General features: G+C 35.9%; 1 protein-coding gene across 1 annotated transcript; it reads left to right on the forward strand.

Moving 5' to 3' along the window:
- The first annotated feature begins 199 nt into the window (after window positions 1-199).
- On the forward strand, window positions 200-24,011 carry LOC123557663 (E3 ubiquitin-protein ligase TRIM33-like). Its single transcript, XM_053544019.1, has 3 exons — window positions 200-282; window positions 5,344-5,727; window positions 22,263-24,011. The coding sequence occupies exons 2-3, from the start codon at window positions 5,387-5,389 to the stop codon at window positions 22,837-22,839; spliced, it is 918 nt and encodes a 305-aa protein (XP_053399994.1). The 5' UTR covers window positions 200-282; window positions 5,344-5,386; the 3' UTR covers window positions 22,840-24,011.
- Window positions 24,012-24,128: the final 117 nt, after the last annotated feature.

The following is a 24,128-nucleotide window of genomic DNA, read 5'->3' on the forward strand; positions in this document are numbered from 1 at the left end:
ATTCCACCAGATAATCTACGTTAAAACATAAAAAATAATTTAACGAATAAAGCGATTAGAAATAAGGTCTCTACAAAGCTGGTTGAACTTGTTGATAATAAGTTCGGTGTTTAGCCGTAAAAGTTGTGTGTCATCCGAACTCTGCGAATCAACAAGCCTTTTCATGAGCGGAGTCGCTTTAAAGCCGCGTAGCAGTTTCCTAATTGTGGATATAGAAGAAAATGTGACCTATTTGCAATCAACAAAACTGATTTATTTCTGGCGAGACAGAAATAAATGTAGGTATTGAATTTGATTATGTTTGATTATTTTTTTATTTATTTAAGTTCACATTTGTATTTAATCATGTATTTGATGGGATTTGTCTTTTTATTAGATAAAAAACATGTTCAACTTTCGATTTCCATAATATCGCCTACATCTGGACAGTCTTCATCATTACAGCAGGTTTTAATAACATTTGTACTTACTAGTAGTATACAAAATTAATTTTTTAAATAAGTTAATGAAAATGTTAATATCTTCTGTCAGATAAAGAAAGTGTGAAAGACAGATTAGGTCACGCTCTTGGAACGGGTGGGGTATTAATATTTTGTGTGTGCAGTTGAGGAGTGAGCTCATTACGCGGAAAACTTTGCTCACTGTTGCATTTAAAAAAAAATCAGATACAGTAAACCTATCTATAGGTTACAACGTCCAGTAGATCTAGTACCTCTGTCTTTTTTATATTAATCACTGTCTTGAAAGCATAAACAAGGCTTTGTTTAGTGAACGTTCTGTGTGAAATCTTAATAATGGAAAAATAAACGTTTTATTTTGTGTTATTTTCTGGTTTAAGATGCCATCTTAATTAGTCGTCTATCAGTTTCTTACCAATAATAGATTCTATTTCCATCGAATTTGACATTTAAAAAAAAAAAAATATTCAAGTGGAAAAAACGACAACATTAGGGTCGGGTCAAAATTTTAGCGGATCGATCAGATAATCGTCCATATAATAGGGTTATTATAACAGTAACTCGATCTGGGACGCAGTATTCGGCTCGAGTGGATTTTGCTAGATCGGATCTCACGAGGCGCGCAAGCGCCGAGTGTGATCCGACCTTGCAAAATCCACGAGAGCCGAATACAAAGTCCCAGATCTAGCTACTGTTATAATGACCCTTTTATTATATACCTTTACCATTTTGATTCTTGTTTTGTTCTTGAACGAAATCTTCAATGTTTATCGATATTAAATGGAACTAAGTGAAGTTTTTATGTGCGCTATTTATAGAAATGTGTCGGGTCACGCATATTAATGAAAATAGTCCGGCAGCATACAATACGGAAGGTACAATACGGAATTTGAAAGGTACAATACGGAATTTTTGTCTGTCTGTTCATATTTAATTGTGAAATACAAGCCGATTTTTTTACAGAATTTATACAGGTATATAATAAGTATTTTTCTTTTCTTACATAAGTTTTAATGCATGCAAACTAAAGTGTGCATCTGATACATGGTGGTTCGCCTACCTATAATACTAAGTCAACTCGCGCATTTAGCGAACGTTTTGACTGTCCCGCACGTTCGCTGGATCTCAATCAGATAAAACATTTGTATGATATCTTATGACAGTACGAAAATAATGGTAAATGAGGGTTGTTGGGCCATGAGACCGCATACAGCATTTCTGTATGGGTCAGTATACTATAGAATCTCACTTGAAATCTAGTCTAGACGTATTCGTTGACAAGCTCTTTCTCTTGCGGCACACACTTGACATATTTGGTATACCATTTTCGCCACAAATTTGCACAAATACCACGAAAATTGTAATGAATATACTCACGTTGACAGAATAACATTGTTTATGCCCTCGTATTTATGTAAGCGTTGCTGCTGTCCGTGCGTCCGTACGTGCGTCGTCCACCCACACTATTAGCCTGATTTGCTTCAAACTTTCACAGATGAACTTTCACAGATGAACAAGCTTGATGTACAGATGACCATAAAGGAAGGAACTTTTGCTGTGACTATTTTTACTGCAGTCACGGCCCTTTGGTAGTTTTCTATATAGAATATAGAGAAAATGTTTGTGTGTCCAACTCCTCAAACACTATTGAAAGGATATGCTTGAACGTTTCACAGATGAAGGCCCTTGATGTGAAGATTGCCACAAATAACGGATTTTTTTCTGTGGCTATTTTTTTCTAGAATCATGGCCCTTTCTGAATTTCACAAGATAGGCCATAGTCAAGAGCTTTGGTGTGTTCAACTCCTCATACACGTTTGTGACTTTTAAAAATGGTTGGAGATCGTAAAATACTTAAGATTATATTATTCCGAGCTTTGATTTTTTCAAAACATTTTTTAACCCACTGCTTAGCTCAAAAGGGAGAGCGTTGATCTACGGATCGCGGGCGGGGCGTTTGTTCTCCGTGACGATTTGATAAAAGACATTATTTAAACTATCATCAGCTAGTTAAATGTATCCCACAAAACATAAAGGTAAAGATGAAAGAGAGTAACATATTATATGATAGAAATGAATCTTTACTTACAACATTGTCTAAACCAAAAGCACCAAATAAGTTTTTGTATGAAATGCAAATGAAAAAAAGGAAAACAAAAATTAAAAAACGAAGCCAAATGGGAAGATGTCTTAGATAAAGAAGAAATAAAATGGAAAAATGTATACCGACAAGTATTCAAATCAACCATAGACTCAAAACTGAGAAATTTTCAATACAAATATATTCACCGTCTTATTTCCACAAATAAGTATCTATTAAAGGTAAAATTAAGCAAGTCAAGTCTATGCGATCTTTGTAACATGTATGTAGAAAGTCGAGAGCATTTATTTTGGGAATGCCAATATGCTCAACATATGTGGAATAGATTGACTGATTTCCTAAGTGCCTTAAACATCTCATCATACTTTAATCTAGAAATAATCAGTTTTGGTCATTTAGTAAGCGGACAAAACAGAAATGTAATAAACTTTTTTAATGAAATCCTATATTTTTCAGGTGAAAAATAGAAAACTCTTACCTGTCTTTGACAGTTTTATTTTATATTTGAAACTACGAATTAAAATAGAACAGGAAATAGAACAACACAGGCAAAAATGGTCAGTATTGGAGAAATAATATGAGCTGTCTTAATAACATTTTGTATGAGCTAAAACGTGCATTTTTCCATCAATAACAGTATATCGAGAACATCCAAATCTTCATTTTTTTGTTATTTTTTTTTTTTTCATTCTTTTTCTTCCTCTCCTTTAATTTACTTTTTTTACTCTCCTTCTCCTTTTTATCACATTTTTCCAATAATATAGACATTTATAATAAAAATAAAATGAATATTGAAGATTAATTAAAAATGTACTTCTTTCTCAATATTGAAAAGAAATAAACTGTCACTGATGTATTTGTTGTAGATGTGCTGTATTTATTGGAAATAAAAATAGATTACAAAAAAAAGACATTGTGTCTGAAATCTTTCGTCCTCCACCTTTGATTCATGTGGGGACGTTGGCAGTAACTTGCGGTGAACAGGTTTGTACTCGTACAGTATCCAGGAACACTGGTTGGGTTAAGTGCCCGCCGTAACATGACTGAAATACTGTTGAAAAAAGGCGTTAAACCCAAAACAAACAAACAAACAAAAACATTTTGATCTGACAGTAACAACATATTTTTCTTTTCAAAATTATGTAGTCGCTCGTTGTAAAAATATTCACAATTCATGAAGTGCTGTGTTAGATTTTGCCTATGCTAAGTTTAAAAAAACAACAACACTTTGCTTAATGTTTTAATTAACTCTCAGAAGGAAATATATACAGTTTCTGTCCAAATCGAATGAACTTATATATTTGTATTGTGTACATCCTGAATATAAACTGTACATGCGCATATTATCGTGACTTTCATATAATTTCTTGATAAATTTCCGCAATGTTTTGGGGTCAAAACCGAAATTCGACCCGTTCCCTCCCCAAAAAGTATGTTTCCTCCATTTTAGATAAGACATATCCTCCAAAAACGTTTTACTACATTTTCTAAACAAATATATTAAAACATATTTCAACCATACCGTTTAGAACAGAAAACCTGAGTCCTTCAAGTAATGTAGGGTGTGGAACGGCGAGCAAATAACTCTTTTTCTGGTTGTTTTCCTATTTCGTTTTAGATTTTTTTGGGGGGTTTTCTTTTGTTGTTTTGTTTTAAAGGTATTTACACTCATATTTAGTTCTTACTTCATAATTTTCTTTTTTAATTTCTTGCTTTACTAAATTCTTTGTTTTTTTCTTGTTTTTTCCCCTCTCATTCATTTGGTATGAATATTGCAGATACATTACGAACTATGAACTGAACATTTTGTTACTTAACCTTGTTAGGGAAGGGCTGTCATTAATGTTGGTAAAACTTGTGGTCCGACACATTTGCTTTAAACAAATTACATATTCACGTTTCCATATCTATTCTACTGTGTACTTATTATGTTACATTTTTACAAAAGCAATAAGATATGCTTATATCAATTAAAACACAAGATATTCAGCGTTTAAGTAATTTTCTTCTGGAGTGTAACACATTTTGTTACAAACACTGTTTCATTACGAGGCGATGTTCCTCTAGTTTAGTTTAATAGTATTTTATTGTATTTGTTATTAGGCATATATACAATAATAAGAACACAAAAGAAACATATACAAATGGATTGGGCCACGAGTTATATTAACATCAGCAAACGGCCCGTTCCTCTATTTTAGTCGTTACAAGACAGTTTTACTGAAGTTTACCCTTATAACAGTCCATGTCACCATTTCCCCGTCACTGAAAAAAACAACACCGACCCCTTTTCGTACCTTAAGATATTACATATACAGAGAATATTACATGAGTGTCTTTTCATATTGAATTTAATAAACGAGTTGAATAAAATGATAAAATGCGAGGCTCTATTAAACGAGTTGAATAAAATGATTTTATCAATTTTATTCAACGAGTTTAATAAATTCAGTGTAAAAAAATCACAAATGTAATATTCTTTTTATCACATGATAGCTTTTTCCTGTCGAAACATAAAAACAACAACTTTACTTTCCTTAACTTTTATAAACAAGTCAATTTGATCAACGTTTCTCATATTGTAAACGACGTCGACGTCAAAGCTTTATTACTCTAGTGTATTATCATTTTTATGTAATGGCTTTATTACACTCCCGCGACATCAAACATGTGATAAATATTTGTAAATTGTGTACTCAACTCCTTTAGATATTTGTATCAGATTCAAACGAAATTTGGTTTGCGTAATCAACATCCTTATTTAAGAAGTGGTTATTTTTGTAGATTGCAAATGTAGATTAACTGGGGAATTTACGACCATTAAGGCATGGCTGAAGGAGGAAACCAGTTTTCTATCCAGGATGGTTCCGATGCCGATATCGCCTTTTCATGTACGCCGTGTAGTGAGGAGGGAACCAGAGAAGAGGCTATCAAATATTGTCTGGAATGTGACGAGTACCTCTGTACAACATGTACCAAGTACCATCTTAAAATGAAAATATCGCGTGACCACAAACTGGTAGAAAAAGAAAAAGGAAAGCACGAGCAAAAGATAGCCAAGACAACCGCAAAAATAAAATGTCGACAGCATCCAGATAGGGATATTGAAATGTATTGTGGGACACACGATATGGTCTACTGTCTGATGTGTATTGCCACAGAACACAGGTATAGTAACATAATTATATTTTGTTTGTGAATTACTAGTATAACTATGATAATGTGAAAAATAAACTTGACAAAAAAAAAAACAAAAAAAAAACAACACATTTTTTATCAAAAATACATAACGTGATAAAGCAAAGTCTGAAATTTGTCTTTGAAATTTCATAACGTCTTTCCTGATTATAGTCGTTAATTTCTAGCGCTTTGTTTAAAAACAGCGCTATAAGAAATTAGTGCTGCAAAGAAAGGCATTCGTTTGATTTTATTTTTACTATTATTTCTTGGCTAAGGTATGCAAGAAAAAGATTTTGTCACTGGTTATAGGTGCGGATGGGAATATCCGGCTTTCGCTCTGCCGAGTCACCCCCTAAACAGTTACACTGCAACCGGACATTCCCATCTGCACCTACAAGCAATGGAAGAATCTTATAATAAATATGGCCGAATGACATTGTTTCCGTTGAGTTTTCTAATGAGTTTAACATCGTGTTTTAGCTCACCTGTCATGTGTTACAGGGTGAGCTTTTGTGCTTACAACATTTCTGATTTCGCAAAATTTTGCGGAAATCTCACGTAAAATTCTACGTTTTTGTCTTTAAAATGTTTTAACTTTATTATGTCGAATTTTTTATCGTGTTATCATAATGAATGATTAATAACTGACGATATGTGATCGTTTGGGTGTGATTCTGGGAATATTTAACTTATAAATTAAATTTGAAATTTTTCAATTTACGTAAAAGTCGCACGTAATTTATCTTGTATCTTCCATCTTGTGGTTAAAGATACTATCAAATACCTATTTGATAATGGTAATTCACAGATATCTCAATAATATTTTACATATTAAATTTCAAAAAAAAAAAGGTTTAAAAGAAGAATTAACAGAAACAGAATTATGCCGCAGATTTTTACGAAATTATTTCGTCTTTTTTTGCGAGTTTCCGTCACATCTAACAGAATTGTTTTTCGCCGAAATATTTATCGTGTGGTCTTAATAAATAGTACATGTTTGGAATGATTAATTCGATTCGGTTAATCTTTCAATAATTTCAATGTAAAATGAAATACAATTTTAAAATTTTAAAATGTACTTTTAAGTCGTGTCTCTTCCATTTGCGGTAAAAGATCATGACTAGTGAAGTCGTGCTTGTTATTGGTAGTGTTACGATTTTTATTTACATATTATTACATTTACGTATTCAAAGAAAATGTTTAAATGAATTAAATATCAGAAACAGAAATATGTCGCTGATTTTTACGAAACCATCCCGCATTTTTTGTGGATTTTCCGTTGAATCTAACATACAGAATGTTATTTATAAAGTCTTCTTTTTTCTCGCAATATTAATCGCGTAATCATAAGGAATAATACATGATTGAAACAATGAAGTCATTTGGAATGCTTTTTATTGTTAATTAAAATGGAAATTAAAATCAAATTTGAAATGTCTACAACTAACGTTGAATCGAACGAAATAATTCGAAAAATTTATCAATATATCTCTTCGATCTGCAATTAAATGTACGAGCAAATCAGTGCTTGAGTATGGCGGATTATAGATATCTAATGAAATCTTATGTGTAAATATTCAGAAAATATTTAAAAAGAAGTCTTAGAAAATATCAGACACATGTATGCCGTTATAATTCTCACGAAATCATTTCGTATATATTTGCGAAATTGTCCACATAGTCTTTGAACTTTTTCCTAACGAAACAAAGAGAACGCTATTTGCTTTCTAAAATGCATCTAATAGCATAACATTTAAAATTTCTTCCTTGATAAGTGTTTATTAAGATATTTTTAGTTTGCTTTGAACGGGGAAAAAATTGAAAAGTCAACTGAAAAAAATCAAACATGAATATGTAGACTATGTAGAATAAAATTTTAATTGTCGAAATTCGTATTTTTACAAAGAATGCACGTACCTTCATTATTAGATTCATGTCTAAAAACAGATATAGTAAGTTTTGAAAATATTTCGATAAATGAAATGCAGATTAAGAAAAAACAACACTTTTGTGATGTGCAAACTACGTAAAAAAAAGTTATAGTTCAATAGGAGGCAATTTGGGTGTCCTTATTAACATACTTAAATAAAACTGGTTTGTTTAAACACTAAATGTGTCATCAGCCTACTTTGTTAAAGTGCCTCATCTGATCTTACAGTGGTAATTAGAGAATTGCTTACGATCAAGAGATAATTGATATTATGCTTGCCGTAATTAAATGATTAGCATCCCGCTGTTAAATAATCACATCTACTTATTGCTTATATGACATTATCTGCTTTATAGACGACGATTATTTGGTTAGTTATTCGAATCTTACGTCTTGTTGCGTAAAATCAAAGAGATAAATGCAACGATTCGCTATTTAATTTAAGTATCAGAAAATATACTCTAGCCCGCCCGCTTAGCTCAGTAGGTAGAGTGTTGGTCTACGGATCGCGGGGTCGTGAGTTCGATCCTCTGGCGGGGCGTATGTTCTCCGTGACTATTTGATAAACGACATTGTGTCTGAAATCATTAGTCCTCCACCTCTGATGATTCATGTGGGGAAGTTGGCAGTTACTTGCGGAGAACAGGTTTGTACTGGTACAGAATCCAGGAACACTGGTTAGGTTAACTGCCCGCCGTTACATGACTGAAATACTGTTGAAAAACGGCGTTAAACCCAAAACAAAACAAAAGAAAATATACTCAATGCTATAATGCCCCTTATTCTACATCGATAGGGTCAGTTATAAAACATTTTGCGTTGCTTAATATATAATACATTTTATTTTTGTAAATACACGAAAATTGCATTCCCTTTTTAGCATAAAATTGTATCGGGCGATTTTGAACGTATTATTATTCGGAATCATATACTTTTCATTTTTATCTAAACGGTGTAGAATAAAAAAAATAAAATTATCAGAAAATAAATAATGAGTGTGTACATATTGTCGTACTCATTTTTACATTTTACTCTGTAACCATTGTTTGAATGAGTGAAGGGTAAATATAATGTTTCTTCAATGCCACAATTTATGTGTTACATTATACTACATTTCACTTTCCAAGTCAAGTCAATACTTTAATTCAGAGTCAAAGTTTACATGGTGTGAATACATGCGAACAAATACATATACAATTTTAAATGATAAAGTTCATACGGCAGTGGTAATATTCATGTTTACTGTTCTATAGGGGAAGTAATCAAAAGAAGAACGTACTTTAAATATAGAAATTTAAAGTATACGATGAAGAAAACCAGTAATATAATGTCAGATTTCAATAGCGAATACGAATAAAAAGCAAAAACGAAAATAGAAGTTGAAAAACACAATATCTTTTTCTAGAATATTGTCGGAAATCCTCGAAATTTTACGAAAGTCCGCTGTTATTTTCATCACTACAAGGTGTTTCTATTGGTAAAATCGCTTACGGGTAATTATCCAATTATTCTGATGCTGAAATGCACACCTTATCATAGAATAACTAACTAACAGTGTGCTGAATATTTTAATTTGCCAGAGAGCAACAAACTCGTGTTTCTTTTTACTAATGCCCACTGCTTAAATTCAATATTCTTATCAGACGAAAATCTATCTTATCTTTGTAAATAATGCTGTATTTGATTTTTAATCATAGTTTCTGTTTTATAGTCAATTCGCCTACGATCTGATCGCTTTATAAGTTCTGTTCTGTTCTATATTATATTTGTTTTACATTATAATTCAACAACACGATTAGCAAACTGCCCCTTGGCGTTATCATGTAAATTGTTCGTGAATGATGTAAATATATTATTTTAATATGTATGAACATGTTCTCTTGTAATTTTGTATAGAATGGTAATATAGATTCAAATTATGGTGTGAATTACGTTGACGTTGTATTATATTGATCATATATGTGGACAAGAGTCAAATAAATATAAATGTTATATACCGTTCTCAAGTGCGCTCATTTGATTGGCCGAAATGGGTGACTCTTGTAAAATAACTTTTTTTCGTATGTATGAAATATTGGTCAGTCAAATGAGTGCATTTGAGAAGGGCATATTATTTAACAATTATAGACTTATGTTTCAGTCAATAAATGTTTCTATACATATTTACTCTGCGTCTTCGGTCAATATCATTTTTAAAGATCCGTAAAAACATACTGACTGAAACATAAGTCAATAAATGTATAATAAATGCCATGTATGACGTGCGTCTCAGATAGTTCTTATTATTATGTTAGCAGAAATGTCGCGTTAAGAATTCAACTAGAAGCTAAGAAGAAACCTGGTTCCATCCAACCGAATTTTATGAAATCCCTCCGTATAGCTGGTAAAAACTTTTGGGTTTCTTTTTTATTAAGGCTGAATAGCTATGTTACTAATATTCCACAAATCCACAAATCCACAAATGAAATATGTGATACTGGTACGTTGAATATCCAAATTTTGCATTTCTGATATATCATGATGTTTAGAAAATTAAAAGAAACTTCGAATTTATTGTACATAAATTATTTTAAGGTGATTTTTAAATTTTAGGTTATTCACTATTTACAACGTATGTTTGTAAACCAATAGCCCTTTTTCTAAAACTGCAATATAGCCTTTATGCTGGTATGGAAATAAAACTAAACTGTTGTGCGCAAAAAAAAATAAAAAAAAAAAAAAATAAATAAATAAAAAAAATAAAAATACTCGATGTCAATATCAAGTCGGAAAATCACCAAGTTTTACGAGAGTCCGTGGTCATTTTTATAAGACGGATTCGAGGCCAGACATTGCAGTTACATGGTAAGAGGGCATACGTATGTCTCAGTGCGTCGCAGCACACATGACATAAAAAAAATAAAGATACTCGATGTCACTATCAAGTCGGAAAATCACCAAATTTTACGAGAATCCGTTGTTATATTTATAACTACAAAATATTTCTAACAGTATTATTGCTTATCAATTAGTGGTTATCTTCCGAAGCTGACAGAAAATGCACAACATCTCACTTGATAATTAATGGTGATTATTTGGCAAAAAAGTTTAGAAATAAATTTTAGCTAACTTTAAAGATGCCTTGTAGCGATTGTGTTAAAAATCTATATTGTTTCATTTTTTTGATTGGCAACATTAATTCAAATGGCTAAGAAACTTCATTCCCAGATGTTATAGACCAATATCGATGTCGGAAAATCTCGAAAATTTACGAAATTCCGTAATTATTTTTGTGACTACAGCATCTTTTTACTATAAATTATTAGAACACTTACAACTATACACCTTTACAATTATTTACATTTTGAAAGTTATCATAATGGATTGCATGTTCAACGACATCAAAGCTCAGTAATTTGTATAATATAATCTAAAAATCAAAAAGGAATTGAAAATTGCGATTTTCTTATAGAAATTCATTTTGTCTTTAAATATTCAATATTCAGCATATAAATCTACACATTTGTGCATGCCGTCGATTTGTTTTTGTGAAATTTTGAAATCTAAGAGACAGAACACTGATCTTTTATACAGGGTTAAACATGAATCCTTTCTATATATGAAATTTAATCTTAGTGGAAGAATGCTGTAGCAGGTTTATTTTCCAGTCAAAATCGCGATATTGTTGTTGGAGAGTACAAAGACCATTGTTTCATCTTCTGATATATAAAATTCGACTTTAAATATGATGTTTTGGTTAACATGTGATACAATAATTATTCATAAGAATGATCTTTTCTCTTTCTCCAGTATATATACATACAACATATATTTTCTGTTTTTAGCAAGGTAATTTTCCTACACGAAACATTGTGGTTTTAGTAAATTTAAATTGTTTAATTAATTCGTAGCCAGCGAACTATACTATATGACATATGGAAACGTTCAATTTCCTTTATATATCACGTTATATTGGAAAACAGTCGTTTTCTAAAACTGCAATATAGTTTTTTATGCTGATGAGGAAATAAAACTAAACTGTTTTGCGCAAAAAAAAAAAAAAAAAAAATAAATAAAAAAAAAAAATAAATAAAAATACTCGATGTCAATATCAAATCGGAAAATCACCAAGTTTTACGAGAGTCCGTGGTCATTTTTATAAGACGGATTCGAGGCCAGACATTGCAGTTACATGGTAAGAGGGCATACGTATGTCTCAGTGCGTCGCAGCACACATGACATATATGTGACAGTCAGGACGGCACTCTTATCACAGAGCGGACATATATAGTGATGCCTGCATGCGATATCTTTAAACAGCATGTGGCTGCCTGGAAAAGAGACCACATGCTTATTGCATCTATTTCTACACTGTATATAAACAAATTTTCCAAATCCCTAATGCATTACAAATTTGTATCACTGCTTTGTATGTATTACTGCTTTGCTAAAAGGATTTACTATTAGTATATCGAAGTGTTTTTCTCTCTGTTCTACATGCTTTGTTGGCGTGTATAAGACTCAGACTGTATTTATGTGATATTATTTATAATGGACATACAAGAAAAGAAGAAAAAGATGGCAGCTCAAAAGTAAGTAATATGTAGCCACGTGCTTATTACGAATGCAGATCCCTGTGTATGAAAAATAAAATCGAATGAACGGAATGCGAGCGAAGAACCCCGTTGTGAATCATTTAACACTTGATGATATCCAAAAAATGCGCAGAACACCTAGAAGAAAATCAGTCGAAACAAAGCGCCAGGATGTTAATTTACAAAATGTGGAATCGGAAAACGTCGTTGATTCATTGTCTCCAGCTAAAGATAAAGTGCCGATTAGTCCCGAACTCCAAACGTTATCAACTGAAGGTATGGGGCTTTCTGCTGACAAATCAATAAAGTAGTAGCAGAAGCAGTGAGTAGTAACAGCAGGGCCCGTACAGAAGGAGCAGTTATAGGTAGCAGTAGCAGCAGGAGCAGTTTCAGTAAGCAGTCCCAGTACTAGCATTAGTAGAAGCAGTAAGAGCACTATAAGTAGGAAGTATCAATGAGGAGTTGTAAAGAGCAGAATGAGTACTAGCAGTAGCATTAAAAGAAGTAGCACTAGCAGTGAGCGCTAGCAGTAGCAGCTTAGCAGCAGAAGTAAAACCAGCAGTAGCAGTAGCAGCGTACCAGAAGAATCAGAAGCTGCGATAGCTATATAAATCTGGTATAATAATAATAATAATAATAAAAGCAGTAGTAGCATAGGACATACCAGCAGTAGCAGTAGCAACAGGGCCAGTAGAAGCAAAAGCAGAACTAAAACAATCAGCAGCTGCAGATGAATTGCTAATAGTAGTAGTGAGCAGTAGAAGTACCAGCAGAAGCAGTGTGCAGGAACACTACAAGAAGCAGAAGCTGTATTAGCATTAGCAGTAGATGCAATAGCAGCAGCAGCAGCAGCAGCAGCAATGGAAGCAGTTGTAACAAAGAAAATATCTAAGTACAGTAGCAGCATTAGCAGTAGCAACTATAGCAGGACAAGAGGCAGCAGTAACAACAGCAGAAGTAATGACAAGTGCAGTAGAGATACCAGCTGAAGAAGTAAGAAGCAGAAATTTTAGCAGCAGTGAGCAGAAGCAGCAGATGCAGTTCCAGCAATTTAAATGAGCAGTGACAGTGAGGAGTAGCAATGAAGTAAAGCTGCAGTAAAGCCAAAAGCAGCAGCGGCAGTAAAACAATACCGGAAGTAGCAGTAATGACTGCGGCAGTAACAGCAGACGCAGCAGAAGCAATGCCAGAAGTTGAAGTAGTAGGTGTACCACCAGTAGCAGGAGCAGCAGAGGCGGTGCAAGCAGTACCAGTAAGCAGCTGCTGTAGAAGAAGTATCAATAGTAGTAGGGAGCAGTGGTAGTAGCAAAAAGCAGTTACAGTTCCAGCAGTAGCAATACCAGCTGTAGCAGTACCAGCAATAGCAGTAGAAACAATAGAAGTATCAGCAGAAAAGATAGAAGTAGTAGCAGTGAGCGGTGGCAGTAACAGCAACAGCAGTAGTGACAGAAGTAGTACCAGTAGTAACAGTAGTTACAGCAGAAACAACAGTAGCAGTACCAGTAATTGCAGCAGTGGCAGCAGAAAAATAGCAGCAGTTGCAGAAAAAGAAATTCATACAGTAGCCTTAAAGGCAGAAGTAGTAATACCAGAAGTAAGTAAGTAAGTAAGAGCAGAAACAGTTCCAGCGGTAGCAGTTACAGCAGAGGTGGTACCAACAGTAAATTTAGGAGTAGCAGTTAGCAAATTTAATACCAAAAACGAAGTAACAATAGTAGCAGTGAGAAGTAGCAGTAGCAATAAGCAGTATCAGTACCTGCGGTTACAGTGCCAGCAATAGAAACAGTAGAAGTACCAGCAAAAGCAACAACAGCAACAGTGAGTCGTAGCAATAGCTGCTGTAAGGGCAGAAGCAGCAGCGGCAGTAAAAAACAATACCGGCAGTAGCCGTAGCAGTAGCGACAACCGCAGCACTAGCAGTAGCAGCAGAAGCAATACCAGTAGTTAAAGTAGTAGAACCTGTACTACCAATAGCAGTTGCAGGAGAGGCGTTACCAGCAGTGCCAGTGATCATTTTCTGTACCTGCAGAAGTATAAATAGTAGCAGTGAGCAGTAGATATAGCAGTAAGCAGTAACAGTACCCGCAGTAGCAATACCAGCTGTAGCAGTACCAGCAATAGCAGTAGAATCAGTAGAAGTACCAGCAGAAAAGATAGCAGTAGTAGCAGTGAGCGATGGCAATGGCAGCAGTAGCAGTAGTGACAGAAGCGGTACCATTAATAGCAGTTGCTACAGCAGAAGCAGCAGTAGCAGTACCAGCTAGCAGTAGCAAAACAACCAATAGCAGCAAAAGAAATGCCAGTGGAAGTAGTACTAGTAGTAGCCTTGAGTAGAAACAGCAGAAAACAGTAGTAGATTAGTAGATTTAGTAGCAGCAGAAGCAGTACTAGCAGTGTCATTATCAGAAGCAATGCAGCAGTAGCAGTACAAGCATGTATAGTACAAGCCGTAGCAGAAGAAAAAGAAGACGTACCAGCAAAATTAGTTGCAGCAGTAGCAGTGAGCGGTGGCAGCAGCTGCATCAGCAACAGAAAGTAATAGCAAATGAAGCAGTGACAGAAGTAACAATAGCAGCAGATTCAATGCCAATATTAGCATCAGAGAAGTACAGCAGTAGTACCAGTAGTAGCATCGCAGCAGAATCAGAAGAAACAACATAAGCAATAGTAGTAACGGCAGAAGCAGTAACAGTAGTAGCAGTAGCAACAGAAGCAATGCCAGAAGTAGCAGCAGCAGTATCAACAGTAGAAGAAGCAGCAGACTGAATGGCAGTAGAAGCAGTAGAATCAGTATCAGTAGAAGCAGTAACATCAAAGGCGGTACCAGTGGGCAGTTTACATGAGAGGATGCAGTAGCAGCCGAAGAAGTACAGCAGTAGCAGTAGCAGCAATTCATTGCCAGCAGTAGCATTAACATCAGAGGCGGTATAAGCAGTTGTACTAAGCACTAAGCAGTAAGAAGTAACTGTACCAGCAGTAGAATTACCAGCAAAAACATTACCAGTAGTAGCAGTACCAACTGTAGCAGTGCCAGCAATAATAGAAGTATCAGCAGAAGCAAAAGCAGCAGTAGCAGCGAAAGGAGAACAAGCAGAAAGAGAGGCAGCAGTTGCAGCAAAGGCAATACCAGTAGTAGCATTAACGGCGGGATCAGTGACAGCATAAGCAGTAGTAACAGTAGGAGCAGAGCAAATGCAATATCAGCAGTAGCAGTACCAGCAATAGGGGTACAATCAGTAGTAGTAGCAGCAGACGAAGTACTAGCAGTAGCAGTGAGTAGCAGCAGTAGAAATACAAATAGAAGCAAAAGCAGCAGAAGCAGTAAGCATAAGTAGCAGAATCATTACCAGCAGTATAGGTGGACAGTAATAATCAGCGGAAGCAATAGACAGTAGAAGTACTAGCAGTATTAAAACCAGCAACAACAGTAGCAGTAAGCGGTAGCAAGAAAGGCAGCAGAAACAGTACCAGAAGTAGCGGTAGCAGTAAGCAGTAGCAGTACCAAAAGTAACAGCAGAAGCAGAACCTATAAAAGCAGTAGAAACAGTAGCAGCAGAAGCAGTACTAGTAGTAGCACAAGCATTACCACTACCAGTGGTAGCATTGAGGTCAGAAGCAGTACCAACAGTAGCAGTGAGCTTTAGCAGCAGAAGCTGTACCAGAGGTTGTAATAGAAGCTAACGAATTGCAACACAAACATTAGCAGTAGAAGCAGTACCAGTTGTATCATCGAGAAGTAGCAGTGAGCAGTAGCAGTACCATCAGAAGCAGCAGCATAAACAGTACAAGCAGTAGCAGTGAGCAGTAGCAGTAACAGCAGAATCAGTACCTGTAAGCAGTAGCAGTAGAAGCTCTACTAGCAGCAGCAGCAGAAGCAGAAACATTACCAGTAGCAGCAGCAGTGATTAGCTGCAGTATAAGAAGTAGAAGTACAAATAGAAGCCAAAGCAGCAGAAGCAGAAGTAGCAGAAGCATTACCAGCAGTATGAGTGGACAGTAATAATCAGCGGAAGCAATAGACAGTAGAAGTACTAGTAGTAGCAAAACCAGCAACAACAGTAGCAGTAAGCGGTAGCAGCAAAGACAACAGAAACAGTACCAGCAGTAGCGGTAGCAGTAAGCAGTAGCAGTACCAACAGTACCAGCAGAAGCAGAACCTATAAAAGCAGTAGAAACAGTAGCAGCAGAAGCAGTACAAGTAGCAGCACAAGCATTACCACTACCAGCGGCAGCATTGAGCTTAGAAGCGGTACCAACAGTAGCAGTGAGCTTTAGCAGCAGAAGCTGTACCAGAGGTTGTAATATAAGCTTACGAATTGCAACACAAACATTAGCAGCAGATGCAGTACCAGTTGTATCATCGAGAAGTAGCAGTGAGCAGTAGCAGTACCATCAGAAGCAGCAGCATAAACAGTACAAGCAGTAGCAGTGAGCAGTAGCAGTAACAACAGAAGCAGTACCAGTAAGCAGTACCAGTAGAAGCACTACTAGCAGTAGCAGCAGATGCATTACCAGTAGCAGCAGCAGCATGGTATAATTGAGTAATAATCAGCAGTAGGAATTAGCTTAAGAAGTATAAGCAGTAGTAGCAGTACCAACAGTAACAGTACCAGCAATAAATGAAGTATCAGCAGAAGCAAAAGCAGCAGTAGCAGCAAAAGGAGAACAAGCAGAAGGAGAAGCAGCAGTTGCAGCAAAGGCAATACCAGTAGTAGCATTAGCGGCGGGATCAGTACCAGCAATAGCAGTAGTAGCAGCAGCAAATGCAATATCAGCAATAGTAGTACCATCAATAGGGGTACAATCAGTACTAGTAGTAGCAGACGAAGCAGTAGCAGTGGCAGTGAGTAGCAGCAGTATAAGAAGTAGAAGTACAAAAAGAAGCAAAAGCAGCAGAAGCAGTAAGCAGAAGTAGCAGAAGCATTACCAGCAGTATGAGTGGACAGTAATAATCAGCGGAAGCAATAGACAGTAGAAGTACTAGCAGTAGCAAAACCAGCAACAACAGTAGCAGTAAGCGGTAGCAGCAAAGGCAGCAGAAACAGTACCAGCAGTAGCGGTAGCAGTAAGCAGTAGCAGTACCAACAGTACCAGCAGAAGCAGAACCTATAAAAGCAGTAGAAACAGTAGCAGCAGAAGCAGTACTGGTAACAGCACAAGCATTACCACTACCAGCGGCAACATTGAGCTTAGAAGCGGTACCAACAGTAGCAGTGAGCTTTAGCAGCTGAAGCTGTACCAGAGGTTGTAATAGAATTGCAACACAAACTTTAGCAGCAGAAGCAGTACCAGTTGTATCATCAAGAAGTAGCAGTGAGCAGTAGCAGTACCATCAGAAGCAGCAGCATAAACAGTACAAGCAGTAGCAGTGAGCAGTAGCAGTAACAACAGAAGCAGTACCAGTAAGCAGTAGCGGTAGAAGCTCTACTAGCAGCAGCAGCAGCAGAAGCAGAAGCATTACCAGTAGCAGCAGCAGCATGGTATAATTGAGTAATAATCAGCAGTAGCAATTAGCTTAAGAAGTATTAGCAGTAGTAGCAGTACCAACAGTAGCAGTACCAGCAATAATAGAAGTATCAGCAGAAGCAAAAGCAGCAGTAGCAGCAAAAGGAGAACAAGCAGAAGGAGAAGCAGCAGTTGCAGCAAAGGCAATACCAGTAGTAGCATTAGCGGCGGGATCAGTACCAGCAATAGCAGTAGTAACAGCAGAAGCAGCAGCAAATGCAATATCAGTAATAGCAGTACCAGCAATACGGGTAAATCAGTACTAGTAGTAGCAGACGAAGTACTAGCAGTAACAGTAGCAGTGAGGAGCAGCAGTATAAGAAGTAGAAGTACAAATAGAAGCAAAAGCAGCAGAAGCAGTAAGCAGAAGTAGCATAAACAGTACAAGCAGTAGCAGTGAGCAGAAGCAGTAACAGCAGAAGCAGTACCAGTAAGCAGTAGCAGTAGAAGCACTACTAGCAGTAGCAGCAGAAGCATAACCAGTAGCAGCAGCAGCATGGTATAATTGAGTAATAATCAGCAGTAGCAATTAGCTTAAGAAATATTAGCAGTAGCAGTGAGCGGTAGCAGCAGAATATTTATAGCAGCGGTAGCAGTGAGCATTAGCAGTACCAACAGTAGCAGCTGCAGCAGAAGTAGAACTAAAAATCGAAGAAAAAACAGTAGCAGCAGAAACAGTACTAACAGTAGCAGTACCAGCAGTAGCACTAGTAGCAGTACCAACAGTAACACCAGAAACACTACCAGCAGTAGCAGCACCAGTGAACAGTAGATGTATAAGCAGAATAAACAGTAGCAGCAGAAGCAGTGCAAGCAGTAGCAGTGAGAGTGTTGCTGCTACTGCTACTGCTCACTGCTAAAACTACTAGCTGGTTATACTATCGCTAGTTTTACTGCATCTGTCAATTAAAGTTTTTGCTACAGCCCCTGCTGATACTACTACAACCATTCCTAACGCTTATATTAAACAATTTCGTAATAAAACTCAAAATATACATCTCTGTTCTCTTATTATTTGAATTAAATCGTTTTCTAAAAGCACAAAGTTTTCTGTATTTCTGTGACTTTTGAACATGGGTAGTAGTAACCAAATGCATTAAATTATATTTTTGAATGATTTGATATCCTTGTTTTTTAATTATGACATTAATAACACATTTATTTAATTTTATGCATGATGTCAAGGAAATACTTTCAGTAATTTATTAGATATTGGCAAAATACCAAAAAGCGAGTTATATATATATTTATATCGTGGTTTTGCTGGCAACCCGGGATCCGCGCTTTCAACCTGCGTTGCCAGGTCCGGTCCCAAAATATTTGATACTATGGTAAAGCAGATATCCAACGCTATCATCTTGCCTCGGTCCTTTTTATTTCATTCACTTATTTTTGATAAGGAGCTATCCTTATTACAACTTTTCTTCACATTTTGATTTCTGTTGTAGATTGGTGAATTTTCTTCAAATCTAATGGTAATTATAATTAATATCTGAAACATCTAAGGTGATAATAACATCATACTTCAAGCATAAGTAAACGACACCCACTAAAGCGACTTTCCTCTCTTTTTTCATCTTCTTTCGACTTGGAAATGCCTCTTCTTTCATTTTTTCATTTTCGTAAAATTTTACGAAAAGTTCCGACCAGTGTTTTAAACTTCTTAAAATCACATTTTCATAATGAAATATAAACAATAATTGACACATCCGATAGGTATTTTCAATATGAGCAGAAATCGAAAGAATTTATTTAATTTGTTGGATATAAAAGTAAAAAAAATATGACGGACGAAGTCGGACAGGTGTCGGAATCGGGAAAAAATCGTCCGACATATTCCTTCTTTTTAAATATTTTAATAACTAATAAGGCAAATGCCACCAAATGTAAACATGTTGTTGTGTCAATAGGTACTCGCGTTATGTACAATTTTTATTCATTTTTATCGACTAATTTTTAAGTAAATGCATATTTCATTTTCTGTATTTTCGCAAAATTTTGCAGATGAAATAAAAAAAATTTAGAAAAAAAAATTCTAACGTCTTAAAAATGCCCAAAACAAAAAGAAAATATAAAATTTCCCGAAAAAAAATACGTTTATTTTTTGATGTGAGCCAAAATCTGATTTTGTTGTGGGCTATTGTGATCGCCCTTTGTCCGTCGACCGTCCGTCCGTCTACAATTTCTTGTGAACACGATAGAGACCTCAGTTTTAATAAAACTTGCACACAACTTGTACTGGCATAATATCTCGGTTCATCTCGAAAACTGGCCAGATTCTGTCATGGGTCTCAGAGTTATGGCCCCTTAAAGGACCAAAACTTGCTATTTGTGGATTGTGTAAATGTTTTTGTACTTGTGGCAAGTGTAAATGTTGAGTTCTGCTCAACCCGGGGCTAGAGGGCGTGGACGGTAGCATGCATTTTCACGGCCGTCCATTAACAGGCTCAATCAAACCGAGCCTGCAACATTTTCGTTTTTGTCGTGTTGAGCGACCTGTGGAGTTTCCACTTTATCTTTTTTATGAACACGATAGAGACCATATTTTGCAACTGATTTTAATTAGATTTGCACACAGCTTGTATTGGCATACTATCTCGGTTCCTTTCGAAAACTGACCAGATCTCATCATGGGTTCTAGCGTTTAGGCCCCTTAAAGGGTCAAAAAGTGCTATTTTGGCTTTTGCAGCTATATAGAGACTTCTTTTATGGTTTGATTTAATACAAACTTGCAAAATATCTTTAACAATAAATAGATCTTGGATTCCTTGATGAATCCGGCAGATCCAATCATAGGTTCCGGAGTTACGGTCCCTGATTGACCCCTGAAAAGGCCAAAATATTGAGTCACAATAATATCTCGGTTCCTTTTGAAAACCGGCTAGATTCCTTCGTGGGTTCTAGAGTTACTGCCACTGAAAGGGAAATTTTTACTATATTGGCCCTTTCAGTCATATAGAGGTTTCGTTTATGCTTTGATTAGATACACACTTGCACAAAATATTTATCTTGATAATCTCTTGGCCAAGTTTGAATCTGTATTATTTGGGGTCAAAAACTAGGTCACCAGATCAAATCAAAGGTAAAGCTTGTAGTCACCCTAGAGGCCACATTTATGACCATATCTTCACGAATCTTGGTCAGAATGTTCATTTTGATGATTGCTAGGACAAGTTCGAAACTGGGTCATGCGGGGTCCAAAACTAGGTCCCCTCTCAAATTAAAGGAAGTGCTTGTTAACACTCTAGAGGCCATATGTATGATCCTATCTTCATGAAACTTGGTCAGAGTGTTTATCTTGATGATTCCTGTGCCAAGTTTGAAACTGGGTCATATGGGGTTACAAACTATTTCACTCGGTCAAATGAAAGGGACAGCTTGTTAACACTTGATGCCACATTTATGACCCTATATCTTCATGAAACTTGGTCAGAATGTTCATCTTGATGATTGCTAGGCCAGGTTCGAAACTGGGTCATATGGGGTTAAAAACTAGGTCACCCGCTTAAATCAAAAGAAATAGTTGTTAACACTCTAGAGGCCATATCTTTGACCCTGTCTTCATGAAACTTGGTAGGAATGTTTATCATGATGATTCATTTGCCAAATCCGAAACCGGGTCATGTGGGGTCAAAAATTAGGTCACCACTCAAATCAAAGGAACAGCTTGTTAACACTGTAGATGTCACATTTATGATGATGCCTTCATGAAACTTGGTCAGAATGTTCATCTTGATGATTGCTAGGCCAGGTTCGAAACTGGCTCATATGGGGTTAAAAACTAGGTCACCCGCTTAAATCAAACGAAATAGTTGTTAACACTCTAGAGGCCATATCTTTGACCCTGTCTTCATGAAACTTGGTAGGAATGTTTATCATGATGATTCATTTGCCAAATCCGAAACCGGGTCATGTGGGGTCAAAAATTAGGTCACCACTCAAATCAAAGGAACAGCTTGTTAACACTGTAGAGGTCACATTTATGATAATGCCTTCATGAAACTTGGTCAGAATATTTATGTTGATGTTTCCAAGGCTAAGTTTAACAGGTGAGCGATATAGGGTCATCATTGTTTTCGTTGACTTTTCTGATGAGTGAGTTTAACATCATGGTTTTCTGTATAAACAAGTAAGATCAAGTAGACCTATCTCGGTGGCTTGATATTTGTAAAACACCTCGTTATAGTGTGTGGTATTGTTTCGTTATGTTGGTCAAATGCCGTTTTTCCAAAGAATTGCAGAAATGGTTAGCATGACTGTAATTGATTTCTTGGGAGATCTTACTTGTACGTCGAAAGTACTGTCGTCTAAAAATCCCATATCACATGAGAGTAACATACTTAAAGTGTATTTTAGTCAAATCTGCAATGAGAAACTGCCTCTCTCTGTGGTCGAACCCATGATTATATATGATTGGCCAGAATTGCTGCATTTATACCTAGCCAGCATAAGAATTATTGAAGATTTATATGTTACATTGTAAATAGAATAACGTATTTTATCCTTTAAAACAGGTCCTGTGGTGATGTGACCAGCCTAACAGATGCAGCAGGTTCGGACTTTCAACAAATAGAAGCAGACCGTCTACAAGAGGAATATGAGTCTCTCAAAGAGGTTCTTAGAATCTCAGAGAAGAAGAAAAAAGAAAATCTCGTTTCAGTAGAAGAAACGAGGAAGACAATCGAAAAAAGGCTGCAAGAAATTGAAGAAGCTTTGGTAGAACATATCAAAATGATTTCACAACAAGATAAAACGAGCCTCAACGAAACATATTGTAAGGTGAAAGATGAGCTTGAATCAGATATCACAAAACTGAACAGAAGATTATCAGAAATGGAGAGAGTAAGGGGCCAGTTCCAGGCAACGACTGAAGTGAATAAGGAAAACCGCTTCGTTCAATTGAAGCTTTGCCAGCAAATTATGAAAGATGCCAAAACATTACATGCAAAATTTGAATCGAATGGTAAAGTATCGATTGATTTTGAGGAAAATACAAGTGTAACAGGACAGTTAATAGAAGTCAAAAGTTTGGGAAAACTAAATGAAGCTCGGATAAATAAGAAGAGAAATAAAACGCCAAAAAGAGATTAATGTTAGAATGCAGAATGACAAAAAGACCTGTCGCATAATTGATGTGTGCCAACTTGATAGCGGATCTTGTATGTTAGCTGACCGGGGAAATTCAAATATGAAATTAATAGACACCAATCACAATGTAAAGTCTCACTTTGATCTTAGAATTTATCAAACTGGAATTTGTAAAACAGGACACAACGAAATAGCAGTGAAGCTGGATAATAACAAAATAGACGTGTTATCAGTAGGTACCTGTATTACTAAAGTAAGAAGTTTTTCTGTTAAAAGTGGAGGTGGATGTTGGGGTATTGCTTACACAGATGGAAAGTTTTGGACATCGTCTGGAACCACAGTTGACTTGTATGACACAAATGGGACTTTTGAAAAATTTATTGCCGTAGCAAAAGCAACAATACGACAAATGACCGTTTATCAAAACTCGGTTTACATGGCTGATCGCAATGGTGGTATCGTCCTGTTAAGGAGAGATGGTACGATAAAAAATAGATTTCAAGATAAGAGACTGACCAGAGCAGTTGGTGTATGTATATCGATTGATGGTACAGTGTATGCTCTAGACGAACAATCCAAAACTATCGTAATGTTCAGTCAGGATGGGAAATGCCTAGGACAGCTTGTCCCGGAAATACCCAGTGAGAAATGTCCAGAATCGCTTTGCTACGATAGTAAAAACGATTGTATATTGATTGGCTATTTGTCATCTGATACAATAACTGTGCTTCATCTTAGTGACTGAGGACTTCTGTTCAGAATTTGTCCTACATATGAAGAGAGTAAATAGAGTGAAAATATATACATATACAGTAAGAAACACACAGTTAGCTTGTGAAGAAAACCATTCTAGAATTGCAATTTAGTAATGATGCCAGACTTACATGACATCACTAATTACTTACATTCTTGTTCAAATTGTATGATTGTTTCGTGTAATACAATGTAACTTATTTTCCTCCAATGTAGGAATGATATCTTAAACTGAATATAACGCCGCTTGATTCTGATAGTGTTAAGTGGTGATAGTATAGAAAAAGCCGTATCTAAAATTTAGAGAAATGCATCTTTAGACCAGAGCGTAAGATCTAAAAAGTATTGTTTGTTTATGGTAACGCTAACGTAGGTACCCTTTCTATTTATTTATTTATTTTGATATAACATTAGAAATGCCATTTTTAGCTCATCTGATTTTTTGAAAAAAAATGATGAGTTATTGTCATCACTTGAGCGGTTGTTGGCGTCGGCGTCGGCGTCGGCGTCTGCGTCGGCGTTGCCTGGTTAAGTTTTAT

Source organism: Mercenaria mercenaria, chromosome 5, assembly GCF_021730395.1.
Source record: "Mercenaria mercenaria strain notata chromosome 5, MADL_Memer_1, whole genome shotgun sequence".
Classification (NCBI taxonomy): Eukaryota; Metazoa; Mollusca; class Bivalvia; order Venerida; family Veneridae; genus Mercenaria; species Mercenaria mercenaria.

Excerpts from the sequence above, each read along its gene's own strand:
- LOC123557663 (XM_053544019.1), top strand. The coding sequence starts at position 5,387 with ATGGCTGAAGGAGGAAACCAGTTTTCTATCCAGGATGGTTCCGATGCC. Across the intron at positions 5,728-22,262 it reads TGTATTGCCACAGAACACAG|GTCCTGTGGTGATGTGACCA; the intron begins GTATAGTAACAT and ends CCTTTAAAACAG.